The sequence below is a fragment of the Danio rerio genome, chromosome 8 (assembly GCF_052040795.2).
Source record: "Danio rerio strain M-AB ecotype USA chromosome 8, GRCz13ab, whole genome shotgun sequence".
In the NCBI taxonomy this organism is placed as follows: domain Eukaryota; kingdom Metazoa; phylum Chordata; class Actinopteri; order Cypriniformes; family Danionidae; genus Danio; species Danio rerio.
The window spans coordinates 61,031,700-61,047,500 of NC_141028.1; the positions used below are offsets into that span (position 1 = coordinate 61,031,700).

The 15,801-nt window shown below is 37.1% G+C and overlaps 2 protein-coding genes across 8 annotated transcripts in view; both read left to right on the plus strand.

Annotated features, from left to right (window-relative positions):
- The window catches only part of bicd2a (BICD cargo adaptor 2a), a 48,447-nt gene extending 41,523 nt beyond the window's left edge, over positions 1-6,924 (plus strand). The window contains exon 10 of the mRNA XM_087265621.1: positions 3,219-6,924. Coding sequence (XP_087121747.1) covers positions 3,219-3,233 — 15 coding nt within the window. The 3' untranslated portion in view covers positions 3,234-6,924. The remainder of the gene's footprint in view (positions 1-3,218) is intronic.
- A 6,242-nt stretch (positions 6,925-13,166) lies between these two features.
- Positions 13,167-15,801, plus strand: part of dcp1a (decapping mRNA 1A) — an 11,689-nt gene continuing 9,054 nt past the window's right edge. For 2 of the 7 annotated variants that reach the window (XR_015496884.1, XM_087262890.1), the window contains exons 1-3: positions 13,167-13,329; positions 13,601-13,641; positions 13,835-14,823. Coding sequence is in view for 4 of the 7 variants with exons in the window: in XM_087262890.1 (XP_087119016.1) it covers positions 14,487-14,823 (337 nt within the window). In the remaining 3 variants the exon portion in view is untranslated. 7 annotated transcript variants of the gene reach the window in all.

Consider the following 15,801-nt stretch of genomic DNA (forward strand, 5'->3'; position numbering starts at 1 on the left):
TAAATATTTAAAAGCCAACATGCTGTGTTGCCGTAATCGTGTGTTAGGACACGGTGTGATGTCGAATATAAAGCAGCGGGCTGGTTATAGAGTGTGTGTGTTTTACACTGGCGAGGCAGGCGGGAGCGACGCGTGTTCATTAATCAGCCAATGGGCTTCAGGCTTGCTCTTTTGTTGTTTTGGGTTGCGCTGCAGAACTCTTTCTGAAAGCTTTAATACGTTTTAGACTTGCGTTTACTTGAGCACACTCGACACACGGCTTTACTGGTGAAGGGCTTGTCTTGTGGTCGTCGTGAAGTTATGATTTATATTGCAGATGAAACATTAGAGAGGCCTTATCTGTTGTTTCTGCTCATAAATAGTGTGGCGGTCTCATTTTCAGGATTACACTGAAGAAAAATGGTTTGTTTGGATTTGCTAAATTTAAAGTAAGTGGTTGCGAACAATTCGTAAGCGCTGAATTACTTAATTTGTTTGTTTAAATTCAGCCCATACAAATTGTTTGCAACCACTTACCTTATTAAAAAAATTTAGTAAATCAAATTTTTTTTAAGGGTATATAAAACATGAGAGAAAGACAAACCATCTATGATTTAAAGCTTCTTGCTAAATGCTATCGAAATTTAGCACGCATCGTCTGACATTGATAATAAAGATGGAAGCTCAGTCGCTTCCTGTTGATCATAACTTGCGCAAATATCCAGAACGTGAGTGAAATCTGTTCATATAAACGCTAGATTTGGCTCATGAAGCTGTCATGCATTGGTAAATACGACCGCAACTTAAACCTCTGGCTTAAATAACACATTTATATACAATCAGAGGTCATATTTTGCATCATGTTCTACCTTTGCATTGGGGATCTGCTTTTAATAATGTGTGAAAATAACTCGTATCACAATATCAAGCATATTCAGTCTTTCGTGTACATCATAACCAGAGTTATTCAGACATTCTCAATATAAAATTCATAATCTATATTCATTTAGTGATTCTCAAATTGCTGCAAATGAGCTAACCAACGGCTTGAGATCACTGTATTTGTAAACTAAAAATACAGCGACTTATATCAGGATCTTTGATTATGATAGCAGTGTTAATAATGTAACTCTTGCATTCTCATCGTGTCTCGGCTTATTATCGTCATTCATTTTGTTTCTTTAGATTGGTCAAAGAGAAAGTGACAAACGTCTGATCATTATAAACCAAATTTTGTCCAGATTTTAATGTTTTTCCGTCTTGAGTCAGTCATTCATTAAGGCAAGACACTATAGGAAATGTTTGGTCTGAACTTTTTAAATGAATTGCAAAAAAATAAACCCAAAAAGCTCATGTAAGTCTTGTTTTTGTCACATATACATTGAAGATTTCAATTCCATCACATATTTTTATAGTCATTTAGTCCAAAAAATGTCGCTTAAACATTTAGATGCATCAGGCTTGGTAGTTGTGATAATATCTGTATTTCGGTTATATATACCAAACAATACCTTTTTACACGCACCAAATTTGACAGTTTTATCTATATATATTCTGAATAAACACGACAAACTTTAGTTTTATTTCTGTCTATAATTCTGATCAAACACAGAATTTGACTGTTTTATGTCTATATATTCTGATTAAACACAGAATTTGACCATTTTATCTCTATATATTCTGATTAAACACCAAATTTACCTGTTTTATTTTTATATATTCTGATTAAACACCAAATTTACCTGTTTTATTTTTAGATATTCTGATTAAACACCAAATTTTACAGTTTTATCTTTATATATTCTGATTAAACACCAAATTTTACAGTTTTATCTCTATATATTTTGATTAAACACAAAATTTTACAGTTTTATATATTCTGAATAAACACCAAATTTTACAGTTTTATTTCTATATATTTTGATGAAACATCAAATTTGACCGTTTTTGTCTATATAGTCTGATTAAACGCACCAAATAAGATAGTGTTATCTCTATATATTCTGATTAAAACTGTAAAATTTTGTCAGTTTAATCAGAATATATAGAGATAAAAATGGTCAAATATGGTTTGTTATAAGAATAAAGACAAAAATAAACACAATTTTGCAGTTTTTATCTCTATATATTCTGAATAAAAGTGTCAAATTTGGTGTTTAATCAGAATATGTAAAGATTAAGCTGCCGTATTCGGTGTGTGTGTGTGATCACATTATAGACAGAAATAAACGCACCAAATTTTGCAGTTTCATTCTGTCTATATTCTGATGGCGCACACCAAATACGACAGTTTTATCTCTATATATTCTGACCCCACACACCAAACTTTTTAAATGTATTCTAATGATGTACGTCACTTTTATTTCATCTGTTATTCTCATTTTTTTAAATGACAAACATTAAACTTAGCAGTTTTGTGTTCTAAAATCATACGCCAAAACCCTGTCCATAATCTAATTACTTAAACCAAAGTTATTGTAGCAGGATGGTGGGGTGTGTGTGTGTTCATTTTTTAGCCTCTTCATCTGTAGTGTCTTGCCTTAATCCATTACATCTCTAATGCAGGACACATGAAAGCATAATAATCAGCTTCTGCAGGGTGTTGTGCTTGTGGTGATGGTCATTCTGCTATTTGGGCTCTTGTGGACCTCTGGCTTCTCTGTTCTGCTGTTTTTCTGACTGAATCCTAATGAAATGTCATTTAGCCGACATGCTAAAAGCTACGACTGCACAATACTGCAAACATATGCAACATTAGTATTGCGATTACGATATTTCTTGCAATAAAACATTTCCCTATTAGCTAAATTATTTATTATCGTTTATTAACACTATCAATTATCATACTAAAATAAACAAATGATAGCTATATTTCTGATCTAATATATTTATAAAAAAATTATGTCAAAACGCAAACATCTGACACTTAATGACTGAGCCTTATTGTCATTTCATCTCAACTCTCACTATTCGTGTTTATTTTTAGCTCTAGATTCACCTTTGAATTGTTCTAGCCAATAACAGAGCAGCACCTCTTATGGAGGTGGGGCTAAATATAGTACAGCCCCATCTGATTGGTCAAATTTGCAATCAATACAATACGCATGCTTGAATTGTAATTTATTACATCTCTCTGCGATACGAATGTTGCATATGCTGTTCTCTCGAAAACAATTTTTAAAATCTATATATATTGTGCAGCTTAACTAACGACTTTTATCTCTATTTTTAATTTACAGTTACATTCGGTCTGAATCTGATCTGGGAACTCGACAAATTTCTCCACAAATCCAGACTTAAGTTTTTTGGATTACAAGAGACACTGGATTGCCTTTACTTGTAATCATCGGAAATGCAAACATTTGTTTTATTTATATATATATATATATATTTGCTTGTATAATGAGGATATTTAGGGTTTTATGCGCACATGGGAAGCCATTGGGTCACAAAGTCCTGAAAACCTGAGCTCGTAGAAAAAAAATGGGTCAATGTTTTTTTTTTTGTCTAAATATTCATTCACATTTTGATTGTTTTTGTAATCATTCCTATTTTAATATAAGGTTAAACTGCTTTATATTACGATTATTAGAGGTGTTCTGGTTTGTGAGTCACTTCACGTATTTTACACTAATAGTATTGAATAGTATTCTTTACGTTGATCACGTTATTATAACTCGCGCAATTCATGATCTACTCGTCATCTTTATGAAACGATTCGTACGTGGTATTCGTGTGTTCTACTGACATGTTTTTACGTTCGCTTTACTGCCATCGCCGGCGCTCAGACGCTGAGCTATTGTCTATTTATTATCATCATTTTGTCTATGTAATACTAAAAGTTAACCGAATAAAAATAATCAGACGTAAAAACCAGCAAATTAATAAACGTATTTAACACTGAATAGATTTTTAACACCTTACACTAAGGTTCAAATATCAGCATTTATGAATCTAGGTTTATTTCTTTTATATACAAGTATATTAGTATTGTGACTTTTCTACATTAAGGTTTCATTTGTTAACATGACTTAATGCGTTAGCTAACATGAACTAACAAGGAGCAAAATATTACAGTGTTTAATTATCTGTTAGCAAAAATACAGTCCTGAATTGTTTATGATAGTTGCTTTAATGTGTATAAAAACACGCGAGTAAGAAAATATTAGTAAATGTCGAACCTAGATTAATACTGTAGAACTACTGCTCATCGTTAGTTGTCGAATGTTAATAAATGAAACTATTTTAATGCTGGGTTCACACCGAATGCGAATTTAAGAATTTGCCCAAATTACATTATGTGAATATTATTAGGTAGAGTAGTTAGATAATGTGTAATGTGCGATGCGTTTGCGGTATTCGTGCAATTGCATCTTCCATGCAAGATGAAAAAATTAGAGTCGAAAAACATCCTTTGAGTAATTTAGAGCAATTTCGAATTTGGTGTGACCACTGCAAAGTGTTACGTCTCATTCACACGGGGCGTCTGCGTTAACGCTTGAACTGTGTGTCTGACATTTTACATTGAATTGATTGTCATGGTAACAACAGCCAATCACATCCAGCTTCAGTTGCGTCAAAAAAAATGGAACACAAAAACATAGTAGTAGTTATGTTCAAAAGTGGATTATTTATATTTACCAGTCTTGATAATACACTATTCCTCCCATCTTTTTTGATGTACTGCCATTTTCTAGTGTTGATTAGCGAACTTGATTGGCTAGCATGAGCACTATTATATTTGAATAAAGCCATCTGATTGGCTGACGCATATTAGCGCTTAAAAATTCAATTTCTGATGTTTTGCATTGTCGTGATCACCATAATAACATCAGTCAGGTTCACGTATATCCACCTGATTGGCTGATGTATGTTAGTATTTAAAAATTTTCAACTACTGACATTTTGCATTGATGTGATTGTCATAGTACATTTTTTTTGACGTACGACTATTCTCTGGTGTTTCGCGAACTTTATTGGATAGCGTCTTCACTATTATATTTGAATATAGCGATCTGATTGGCTAGCACATGTTAGCGCTTAATGTTATTAACTTCTGACATTTTTCGTTGACTTGATCGTCAGAGTATGCTATTACTCCATTTTTGTTAAAGTACTGCTATTCTGCAGTGTTGCATGAACTTGATTGGCTAGCATCTTCACTATTATATTTGCATACAGTGATCTGCTTGGCTTATGCATGTTAACGATTAAGAAGATTTAAACTTAGACATTTTACGTTGACGTGATCGCCATAGTACGATTTTCCTCCATTTTTTTGACTAATAACTGTTCTCTGGTCTTGCGAAAACTTGATTGACTACCATCCTCACTATTTTATTTGCATAAATTGATCTGATTGGCTGACGCATGTGTTGGTGCTTAAAAAATCCAGCTTCTATAATCAATGGACCCAACACAAATCAACTTACCCATGATTCAGTTCAGCAATGCTTGTCGTCACTCCATTAAAAGTAAATAAGAAGCGTTAATGTTGACGCCCCGTGTGAACGGCGCATTACCAAGCACATTTTTAACGTTGTTCAAATAAACACTAGGTTAATGTAACGAATTATCGACGTTCGCGACATGTTACCGAACTCTAGTGTATTGTAAGTGTTTGCCGTTTTTCTTTTCTCCATTTCAAGCACCTTCGCTCAAGCTTTACGCGGATCACTGACCTCCTGCATTCTGTGCAAGAAAAAATAATTAATTCCAAATTGGAATGCCGTCATTCTCTCTCTCTATCGTGCCAAGTGTCGGTACAAACGTTCGGTTGGTTCACGAATCAGAAACGCTTCGTTCGAGGGTTCGCCCTGCTTTTCCGACCCTCCATTCGGGTTCGTTTTTCGTTTGTGATCTTCATTCTGACCATTATAGTGCCTTTTTTTTGTTGTTCTTCTGATAACGAGAGAATGAATCCTTAGTTTAGCGTTTAGTTTTAGCATTTTTTTTCTGTTTCTCACTCCTTAAGGATGAACAGCGGATGATGTTTCCGACTTAGCAGCAGCAATAAGTACAGAAGACATTCATTCTGTTTTCAAGGGTGCGAATCATTAGAGAAATAAATCCCATTGTGCCGAATTCGTCAGGTCAGTGATCCTAATAGCAAATTCAGGGGTTTTAGAACACGTTATTTTTTTCGCCAGAATGGTTTTGAAGCTAGAATTGATCATGAAAATGAACGGAGACACGAACCCGGTGTGTGTTTTTTGTGTTATTTTAGCGGTGTAGAAGAGCTGGTGTGATATTGATCGTGTTGTGAGGAAGCTCGTGTCTTTTTTTGTTAATGGTTTTGTTTTCTTTTTTTATTTTCTACATGGTTATATGAGCATTACAACTTCAGGAAACAGAAAACGTGCTGCATCAACAAGCCGATGCTGGCATGAACGCCGCATTGTGTTTGTTGAGGCGAAAAAATTATTAAATGTGTTCGGCAAGAGAGGAAGAAAACAAAATTAAGTGCAATTACAACCTGGAGTTGAGATGGTAAATGAGGTTTTCTGTTTGCTGGAAGTGATGGCGTTGTGATTATTCAACTAGCTGTGGAAGCTTATTATCGGACACTCTTATTATTATTACTATTAATATTATTATTGTGTTCCAGTATTGATCTCTAAGGATCTATACGTTTGATACCTTTATATGAAACGATGACACGCATTTGTTTGTATTAATTTGAAACGTGGAACTGAACTTTCTAATGTGCATTACTCCGTCATATGCATGTTTCCGTCAGCTATGAGACTTGTACACAGAACTGAAAACAAACTCAGAACTCCAAAGACTCGACTTGAAAAGGACAAAAATGTTTAGTTTTTGAAAGAATTAGACCTTTTACACTTGAACTAACCCGAGTATTGTTTTCTAGAGGTTTACCTGTCTGTGTAGGGGGAGTCATGCTGGTTAAAGTCAGTAAAAACAAAATAAAAGTCACTCAGCGTTTGTCTTGTGTCTCGACTCATTCTTGATTTAAGATTGTGGGACTTTCATCATGTTTATTTTCATTCTGGTTTCACTACAGTGTGTCTGCGGGGTCTTAACCAGTTAAACTCTGCGGACCCGGTACCGGGTCTGTAACGTTATTGACTTTCGCTTTCAGATTTAAAGGGCTAGCATTGCACCAGACCCCCGTAAGTGGTGTCGTTTGAAAGTGTAGAATCTATATTTTATGCACATATGCATCACTTTGGTTTTTATTTTACTGTACAAAAGTTATTTACACTTAAATACACAGTATTTTGGATCCCCGAGCTGGGTATTGAACATTGGTTCATTTTCATATTTTTCATATGACACATGTACAAGTTCTAGCTCAAATGAAAGCTCTTGCCGGTGCTCATACTGTTCTAGCATTCTTTATACTGAATTATATTCACATATCAAACAGTTGCTGAATGAATCGTGGTGTTTCCATGGCGCAGAAGAGAAAACAATACATTTATGATCAATAAGCAGCCCCAGATAGCACAGACAGCTGTCATCTCTTACCTTATGCTGTGCGCTTCAGGGCCATTCTCCTTGTTGTTGAGCTGATGTGCATAAGTAATCCTTTTATATGTCTGACGTGCTCCAACCACAGTGAATTATGTTTGATCAAACTAAAGAATAGTGAAATATGAAAGCAGTGATCGCTCCCTGTGGCTTGTACAGCACCTCTCATCAGTTGAAATACAATAACTTTTGCATAGATTATGGTGGAGACATTTTTCTTTTTTCCTATGATTACAGACATGTGCAGGAACCACCAACATTAATTACAGCACGCGAGACCACACACAACCTAAAAGGTGCACTTTCAAATTTGACTTTATAAAAAAATAATACGAAAAGCGCCTCTTTTAGGTGTTTATTATAACACAGACAACATATACAGGTATTTTAAACACTTTCAATAGTGTTTTATGAAAATTCAAAGGGTTTTCTTTAAAATGATACCAAATTTTTGCATTTACACCTCTGCATGTGGATTTGGGAAGCTTTTAAATTTGGGTAGGCAAAATCCAGGCGGAAATCCCCAAATAGCAGCAGAGTTTAACTGGTTAAAATGTCAAAAACTAAAGTTTAAACCTTAAAAATGTACTAAAATATGGTGTTATATGTCTTCAATACATTTGAAAAGGTCTTAATTTTTCTTTGTCAAGGCTATCAGAAATATAAATTGATTAATTCTATTGACCAACATGGTTTAATTATCTTGCTTACATCCTGTTAATAACATTAGTTTAACAGTTCTTCGTGTATTTCTGCATACTGTTTTGCTGTGAATACATTTAGTTTATTATAGTTTTTAGAACTTAATTTTAGTTTTAACTTAAACATTTTTTAAAGAAAGTTTATGGTAATAAATCTATATATAACTCTTCTGATACATTTTTTACAATATGTGGCAGAGAAAAAACAGAATTTTAATTTCAATGAGGCGAATAACTGGCCATCACAAGCAATCCTTCACATTTTGCCTAGTAAAAGTCTGAATATTCATTTGTAATTGTCTTAAATCTTAAATTTAATTTGGTGAAACCTGCAGAAACCCTGCACTAATGCTGTTTGTTATTTATTAAGAGTAACAGGAGAGCATTAATGAAAAATAAAACTGAATTACTAACAAGAACATGGAGGATTTGCTTTAGTCCTGTGGCCAGCACTAGTTGCAGTATTCAGTCATTCATTTTCCTTCAGCTTTGTCCCTTCATTTATCAGGGGTCGCCACAATGGAATGAACCATTAACTATTCCAGCATATATTTTATGTTCCAGCTGCAACCCAGTACTAGGAAACACACACACACACTCATCCACACACACACTACAGCCAATTTAGTTCATCAGTTCCCCCACATTGCATGTGTTTGCACGGGGGGGAGGAACCTGGAGCACCTCACCAACTGACGCAAGAAATGCCAACTAGCCCAGCTAGGACTCGAACCAGCGACCTTCTTGCTGTGAGGCCACAGTGCTAACCACTGAGCCGCCGTGCTTCATTCAGAAGTGAAATCCAACAGAACAAATCTGGTCTGATGGTTTAAAATGCAGGTAAGCCCTTTAAGTTTCATTGAAGTTTAAAGTAAGTGTCCTTGAAGTCGAGCTTGTCCTTTATTCCACTTTCATGGCAAACACTTCTAATGTAACGCCTAAATGCACATAACTAACCTAAATCAAGCTAGCTAGTATGCAAAGGCCACAGAATGTTGGTGAAATAACTTATTAGCTGACCCAGCGGGGGGTCATATTAATTTATTTCTCTTTTTTTAATGATTTTTCAATTGGTTTTCTCTTAATATAACATACAAATGCACACAAATTCTGTACAAAATTGTTAATAAAATTAGAAAAAAAATACTCATTAAACGCACATGACACATTCTCAATCATGAAGTCCACTCATAGTTTAAGTGTAGGGCGTTGAGTGTCTTTCCAAAACCTCAGCATTTGATTTATTGATTCATTTATTTTTAATAAGTCTCATCTCACAAATCAAATGGAGCTCTTTCATTGATCAGTGGAGAAAGAGGAGACCATCAAAACTGACAATCCATCAAAATTAAGGCCGTTTCTCTCTCCAAAGATTACCCTAATGCAAGTTTTTGGTTGCTGGTTTATTTTTTGAGACTGTTGAATATATATAGACTTGTTTTCAATTGGGTTTGAACGAGTGGCCATGTATATTGCTTTATGTCTCCCCCTTGTGTCTGTTAAAGGAATTGCACCAGTTTCTGTCTTCTGCAAACAACTGCAGCTGCATTAAATTATGAATATCCATCAAGCAGGTGATGTTATCATTGCTAACAAAGTGGACTCGTTAAAAACACAGCTTTATTAAAGAGGAAATTCAAATAAAATGGTCCACAACTATCATCTTTGTTCTTATAAAGCAAACAAAAAGCAGCATATTCGCATGAGGAAGAGGTTCAGACCATTTCTACACATTATACACATTATTTGATCATATTTATAGTTATTAACAACATGCTGGGTGGTTTTTGGCATATTTTAGAGGGGGACAACTCTGATACCCCGGGATTACCTTAATTACTAACAATTACCATAATAATTGATAATGAATGCTATAATGTTTTCATGCTGTAGTAAAGTGTATTATGTTGTGTTTATTGTATATTTATTTTCTTGTGTAGGCCTATATTGTGTATTTACAACCTAATGGATGCTACATCATAATGTAGGATGAACTAGTATGTGTGTGCGTAGTCTGATTTAATGCTCTTCCTCCAGCTCCTGCAGTGTTTTAGGATTGAGGAACTCTCCACACACACACACACACACACACACACACCGTCTGCAATCAGGAGAATGAAACTGATATTATGCTTATATATGCAATAAAAAAACAATCATGCTGAAATCTGTTTTTGTGTCTTTTTAATGGTCACGTTCATGGTTATTCATTATCAGATGAGCTGCTATTGCTGAAAGTGTTTGTTGATTATTCATTGCTATTAAAGTTTTGAAGATGCTTCAGCTTGATAGTCACGTTCTGCTAATTGTATACTTTTAGTTTTTCTGAAATATACTGACATGGTCATCAACTTCAGTCATCACACGCAAGGAATAAAGTCGCATTTTGGCTAATTTTCGTTTTTAAGCAATGTGAAAATGTCCTTAGGAAGTCATTAGTGGGCTGACGCACACACACTGATGCTATGAAAGCTGTAATGTTGTTTAGTTGTGTGTTAAAGTCTGCATGAAATCAAAATGTGCGATGTTTATTTTGCAAGCTCACATTTGTTGTTCTTTTCCATCTAAAACTGAATCTGTGCAGCTTCATCCACTGTGAAAAACTGCTTGTAATCTTTAATTATCACCTGACAAACCTCATGGTTTATCTCTGATGATGTCAGCTTGACAGACTGGGCGAAACATGCTTAGCCACGCCCCTCCAATCTGGTTTGCTGTGAGGAAAAGGTTAGAGGTGGAGCACAAAAATAAAACCCCGCCCCCTACTCAATATTCTGCTTCAGCTGGAAATACGACGTCATAATGGAATAATTCATATAATTTATAGCGCATCTATATGTATGTTCATACACCCGAAGCGCTTCACAATCATGAGGGGGTCTCCACACCACCACCAGTGTGCAGCTCCACCTGGATGATGCAACGACAGCCAAAGGACAACAGCGCCAGGGCTTCACCCCACACCAGCTATAGAAGAAGCAGGGGCTCTGCTAGGAGAGGGAAGTTAGGACTATGCTGAGGGCCCACATGTTGTCATTATCATCAAGGACCCATGACCCGACCCCCTAACCCCGTTACTTGTAAGAGGGCCAGTGGCGCCCCTGGGATGGAGTGCAGAGAAATTAATAAAGGCAATTCAGTGGATGGGGATGATTGGGAGGCCATGATGGGTGAGGGCTGATGGAGGGAATTTGGCCAGGACACCAGGGTTACAACCTTACTCTTTACCAAAAGTGCCATGGGATTTTTAACGAACAAAGTCAGGACTTCAATTTAACATCTCATCTGAAAGACGGCGCTCACTGACAGTATAGAGTCCCCTTCACTATACTGGGGTATTAGGACTCACACAGACTGCAGGTTGAGCGCCCCCTGCTGGCCTCACCAACACCACTGCCAACAGCATCCTAGTGTTCCCATGTGGTTTAGTCCAGCCCTGCTTAGATTCAGTGAGTAACCGGTCTTGGCAGGGTGATATGACTGTGGCTGTCTGCAGTAACATTAAATGGGAGAAATCAGTTCGATTTGAATCTCATTTCCTGTATTTACATTCTTTTTGGGAATATATGATGCAAAATCCAGAATATGATTAAGCAGAATAATGATAAATTCTGCAAAAAGAGTTGTATAGGCTACTAAACTATACGGAAAATGTGTCTTATTTTCTGTTCCATAGGGGTCGAGAACCATTTATAATGTCAAATGTTCATCATTAATGTTTTGTGTGTGAATAAAATGTAATAAGCATGTCTGTTTCCATCTCTATGGCTTCCTCTGTTAAACGTTTATGAAACTAGCTTCTGTAATGTAAAAATTGATTATTTGATGTACTCGACGACAAGAGACACGTCAACACAGAATCAGTCTGTTTTGCCGAGAGATTGCAGCAAAAATGTAAGAATAGTCTATAGTTATATGAAAATGTCTTAATTTTGCAAATAGCTTGAAGTTACTTTCACAATTGCTAACAGGTGGTGTCACGGCCGGCGCAGCAAGATCGCCTCACAGCAGGAAGGTCGCTGTTTCGAGTCTCGGCTGGGTCAGTTGGCATTTCTGTGTGGAGTTTGCATGTTCTCCCCATGTTGGTGTGGGTTTCCTCCGGGTGCTCCAGTTTCCCCCACAGTCCAAACACATGCGCTATAGGTGAACTGATCAATTAAATTGTCCGTATCCCTGCTAAAATGTCCAGCTAAAACCAGCTTAACAAGCCTGGTTTAAGCTGGACATAGCTGGTTTTGGCTGGGCTCCCAGCCTTCTAGGCTGGTCAAGCTGGATTTAGCTGGTCATTTTCCAGCCTGACCAGCTAAGACCAGGCTGGAAATGGCTGGAAACCAGCCTGGAAGTGGCCAAAACCCCTCTAAAACCAGCCTGATTGACCAGCTAAAACCAGCCAACCAGTCTAGGCTGGTTTAAGCTGGATTTTTTAGCAAGGTAGTGTATGAGTGTGGGTGTTTCCCAGTGATGGTTTGCAGCTGGAAGATCATCCGCTGTGTAAAACATATGCTGTATAAGATGGCGGTTCATTCCGCAGTGGCGACCCCGGATTAATAAAGGGAATAAGCCGACAAGAAAATAAATGAATGAATGAATGAAGCTAACAGGTTCTGTCTGTGAGTAAACATGACCTGATTATTGACATGAGCTAATTTTCATTTAACCAACTCGACATGACTTATTTTCTTTCTTTCAAGCAGAGGGGGAAAAACTAAGATGTTTTTAACAAATATTCCATGGTCATAATAATGTTTAGCCATGTTACGAAATAATAAAGTTCCCTCTTGTTTTCAAATAAATCAGTAGTAAGTTTATGACAGAGTTTTCAGCGTGCACTGTAAAACACACTGAGTTTTTATAAAGGGGAAAAAGACTAAGGGCACCAGAAGTAATAACAATCACTTTATTTATAAGTTATTCTGGATGTTCGCTTTTGTTGTTTTTATCCGACGGAACTATGCGCGGACATAACATAAGTCGAACCGGAAGTGCTCATCCAGAAAAGCGCTCCGTATGTTGATAGAAGATGGAGTGTGTGAATAAAGCGGGTCAGCTCATGAGTTTAGCGGCTCTACAGCAGCATGATCCCTACATAGTGAAGTTGCTGGATGTGACCGGACAGGTCGCGCTTTACACCTTCAACCCCAAAGCCAACGAATGGGTGAGAAACTCAGTGTTTACTGTGTGCGCGCAGGTTAGCTTAGCCCGCAGTTGCTAATGGCAACGCCACTGCTCGTCAGCATCATCAGCTGCGTTATAGTGTGCTGTTTGTCGAGATCAAGTGATGAGGAACGCAGATCTGACTGTAAAGTCACCAAAAATAAGAATTGATTTTAATTGAAATGAATATTTGATGTTGTTTTTGTATTCATTTATAAGATGATGATGGAATATGAGACGGTTTTGAAACTAACACCTCTTTCTGACTTTAGGAGAAGAATGAGATTGAAGGCACATTATTCGTTTATGCCAGGTGAGCATTTACTGGAACTAATTTATTTCAATAAATAAATGAAGTGACTTTTGAAGTGAACAGTTGCATCGCTTTCAGTTAGCGATAAATCAAATCCAAAACACACATCAGCCCCTTTATGAGGTACACCTTACTAGCACCAGGTTGAACCCCTTTAACCTTCAGAACTGCCTCAATCCCCTTCATGTTGTAGATTCATCAAGCTACTGGAAATATTCCTCAGAGATTTTGCTCCATATTGTCATGATAGCATCACACAGTTGCTGCAGATTTGTCGGCTGCACATCCATGATGCCAATCTCCCGTTCCACCACATCCCAAAGCTGCTCTATTGGATTGAGCTCTGGTGACTGTGGAGGCCATTTGAGTACAGTGAACTCATCGTCATGTTCAAGAAACCAGTCTGAGATGATTGAGCTTTATGACATGCTGCGTTATCCTGCTGGAAGTTCTGCTATCCATATCCGGCCGGGGAGATTCATCTAGATCTACCTGAGCTCACACTCCCCTCTTGCCCTGCAAACGGGAGGGAACCCAGGGCTCAAGGATCTCATAAGCTCAGGGGACAGCATGCCAAACAGGCTTTATTATCAATCATCAGCTAAGTGTGAACTCTTGAAATGAAGTGCAGTCTCAGGCTTCTGTTTGCTGAAGATACATCGTACATCTGTAGCTTTTTAAATCTAGATGAAGAAGTTTGAAAGAGATATTTTACACGTTTAAGACAGTTTGATTCCAATATACATAATTGTAATGGTATGAGGCATTAACTGGACAGAAGAGAGGACTAACCACTAAGTCTCTTCTCTTGAATAACTCCTCTTCTATATAACTGAGCAGCTTCTATGTGTTTTCTTCATGGTATAAATCAGCAGAATGGTGTATTCATTTTGTTTACAATCCTTCCATGCTCTTGTTTACATCTGAGTATCTCCAATATGGCTGCACATACAAGAAACCGAACAAACCATGACGTAAATGAAACTCTATATTCCTCATATCTTGTAACTGGTGGCTTGTTGTGGTATGTCTGGATGTCTGTGTGTTTCTGCAGGTCGGCATCACCACATCATGGCTTCACAATTATGAACCGTCTGAGTACAGAAAACTTGGTGGAGCCCATTAATAAAGACCTGGAGTTTCAGCTCCAGGATCCTTTCCTGCTGTACAGGAACGGAAACTGTAAGTTCACTGAAGAGCTGCTGAAAGATCCCCTCCTGACTGTTTCAGAGTGGTTCATTATAAGGATATATGAATATCTTAATTATCAACACAACTGAAAATTCTTGCTAGAAAGTGTTTACAATAGAGCTGTGGCCAAAAACCAATAGAGATTTACAAAAGAATCAATTCTGAACAGCAGATGGAGTTCTAGATTAGTGTTTAACCGCAGACGGCGCTCTAGGATAGTTTAGCAACAGATGGTACTCATGGATAGTTTAACAGGAGACAGTGCTCTGGGTTAGTTTAACAGCAGATGGCGCTCTAGTTTAACAGCAGATGGTGCTCTAGGATAGTTTAACAGCAGATGGTGCTCTAGGATTATTTAACAGGAGACCGCGCACTAGGCTAGTTTTTCAACAGCAGATGGTGCTCTAGGCTAGTTTTTAAACAGCAGATGGTGCTCTAGACTAGTTTTTAAACAGCAGATGGCCCTCTAGGATAGTTTAACAAGAGACATCGCTCTAGGATAGTTTAACAGAAGATGGAGCTCTAGGATAGTTTTTAACTGCAGACGGCGCTCTAGACTTGTTTTTAAACAGCAGATGACGCTCTAGGCTAGTTTTTAAATGGCAGATGACACTCTAGGCTAGTTTTTAAACGGCAGATGATGCTCTAGGCTAGTTTTTAACTGCAGACGGTGCTCTAGACTAGTTTTTAAACAACAGATGGTGCTCTAGGCTAGTTTTTAAACAGCAGATGATGCTCTAGGCTAGTTTTTAAACAACAGATGGTGCTCTAGACTAGTTTTTAAACGGCATATGATGTTCTAGGCTAGTTTTTAACTGCAGACGGTGCTCTAGACTAGTTTTTAAACAACAGATGGTGCTCTAGGCTAGTTTTTAAACAGCAGATGATGCTCTAGGCTAGTTTTTAAACAACAGATGGTGCTCTAGACTAGTTTTTAAACGGCATATGATGTTCTAGGCTAGTTTTTAA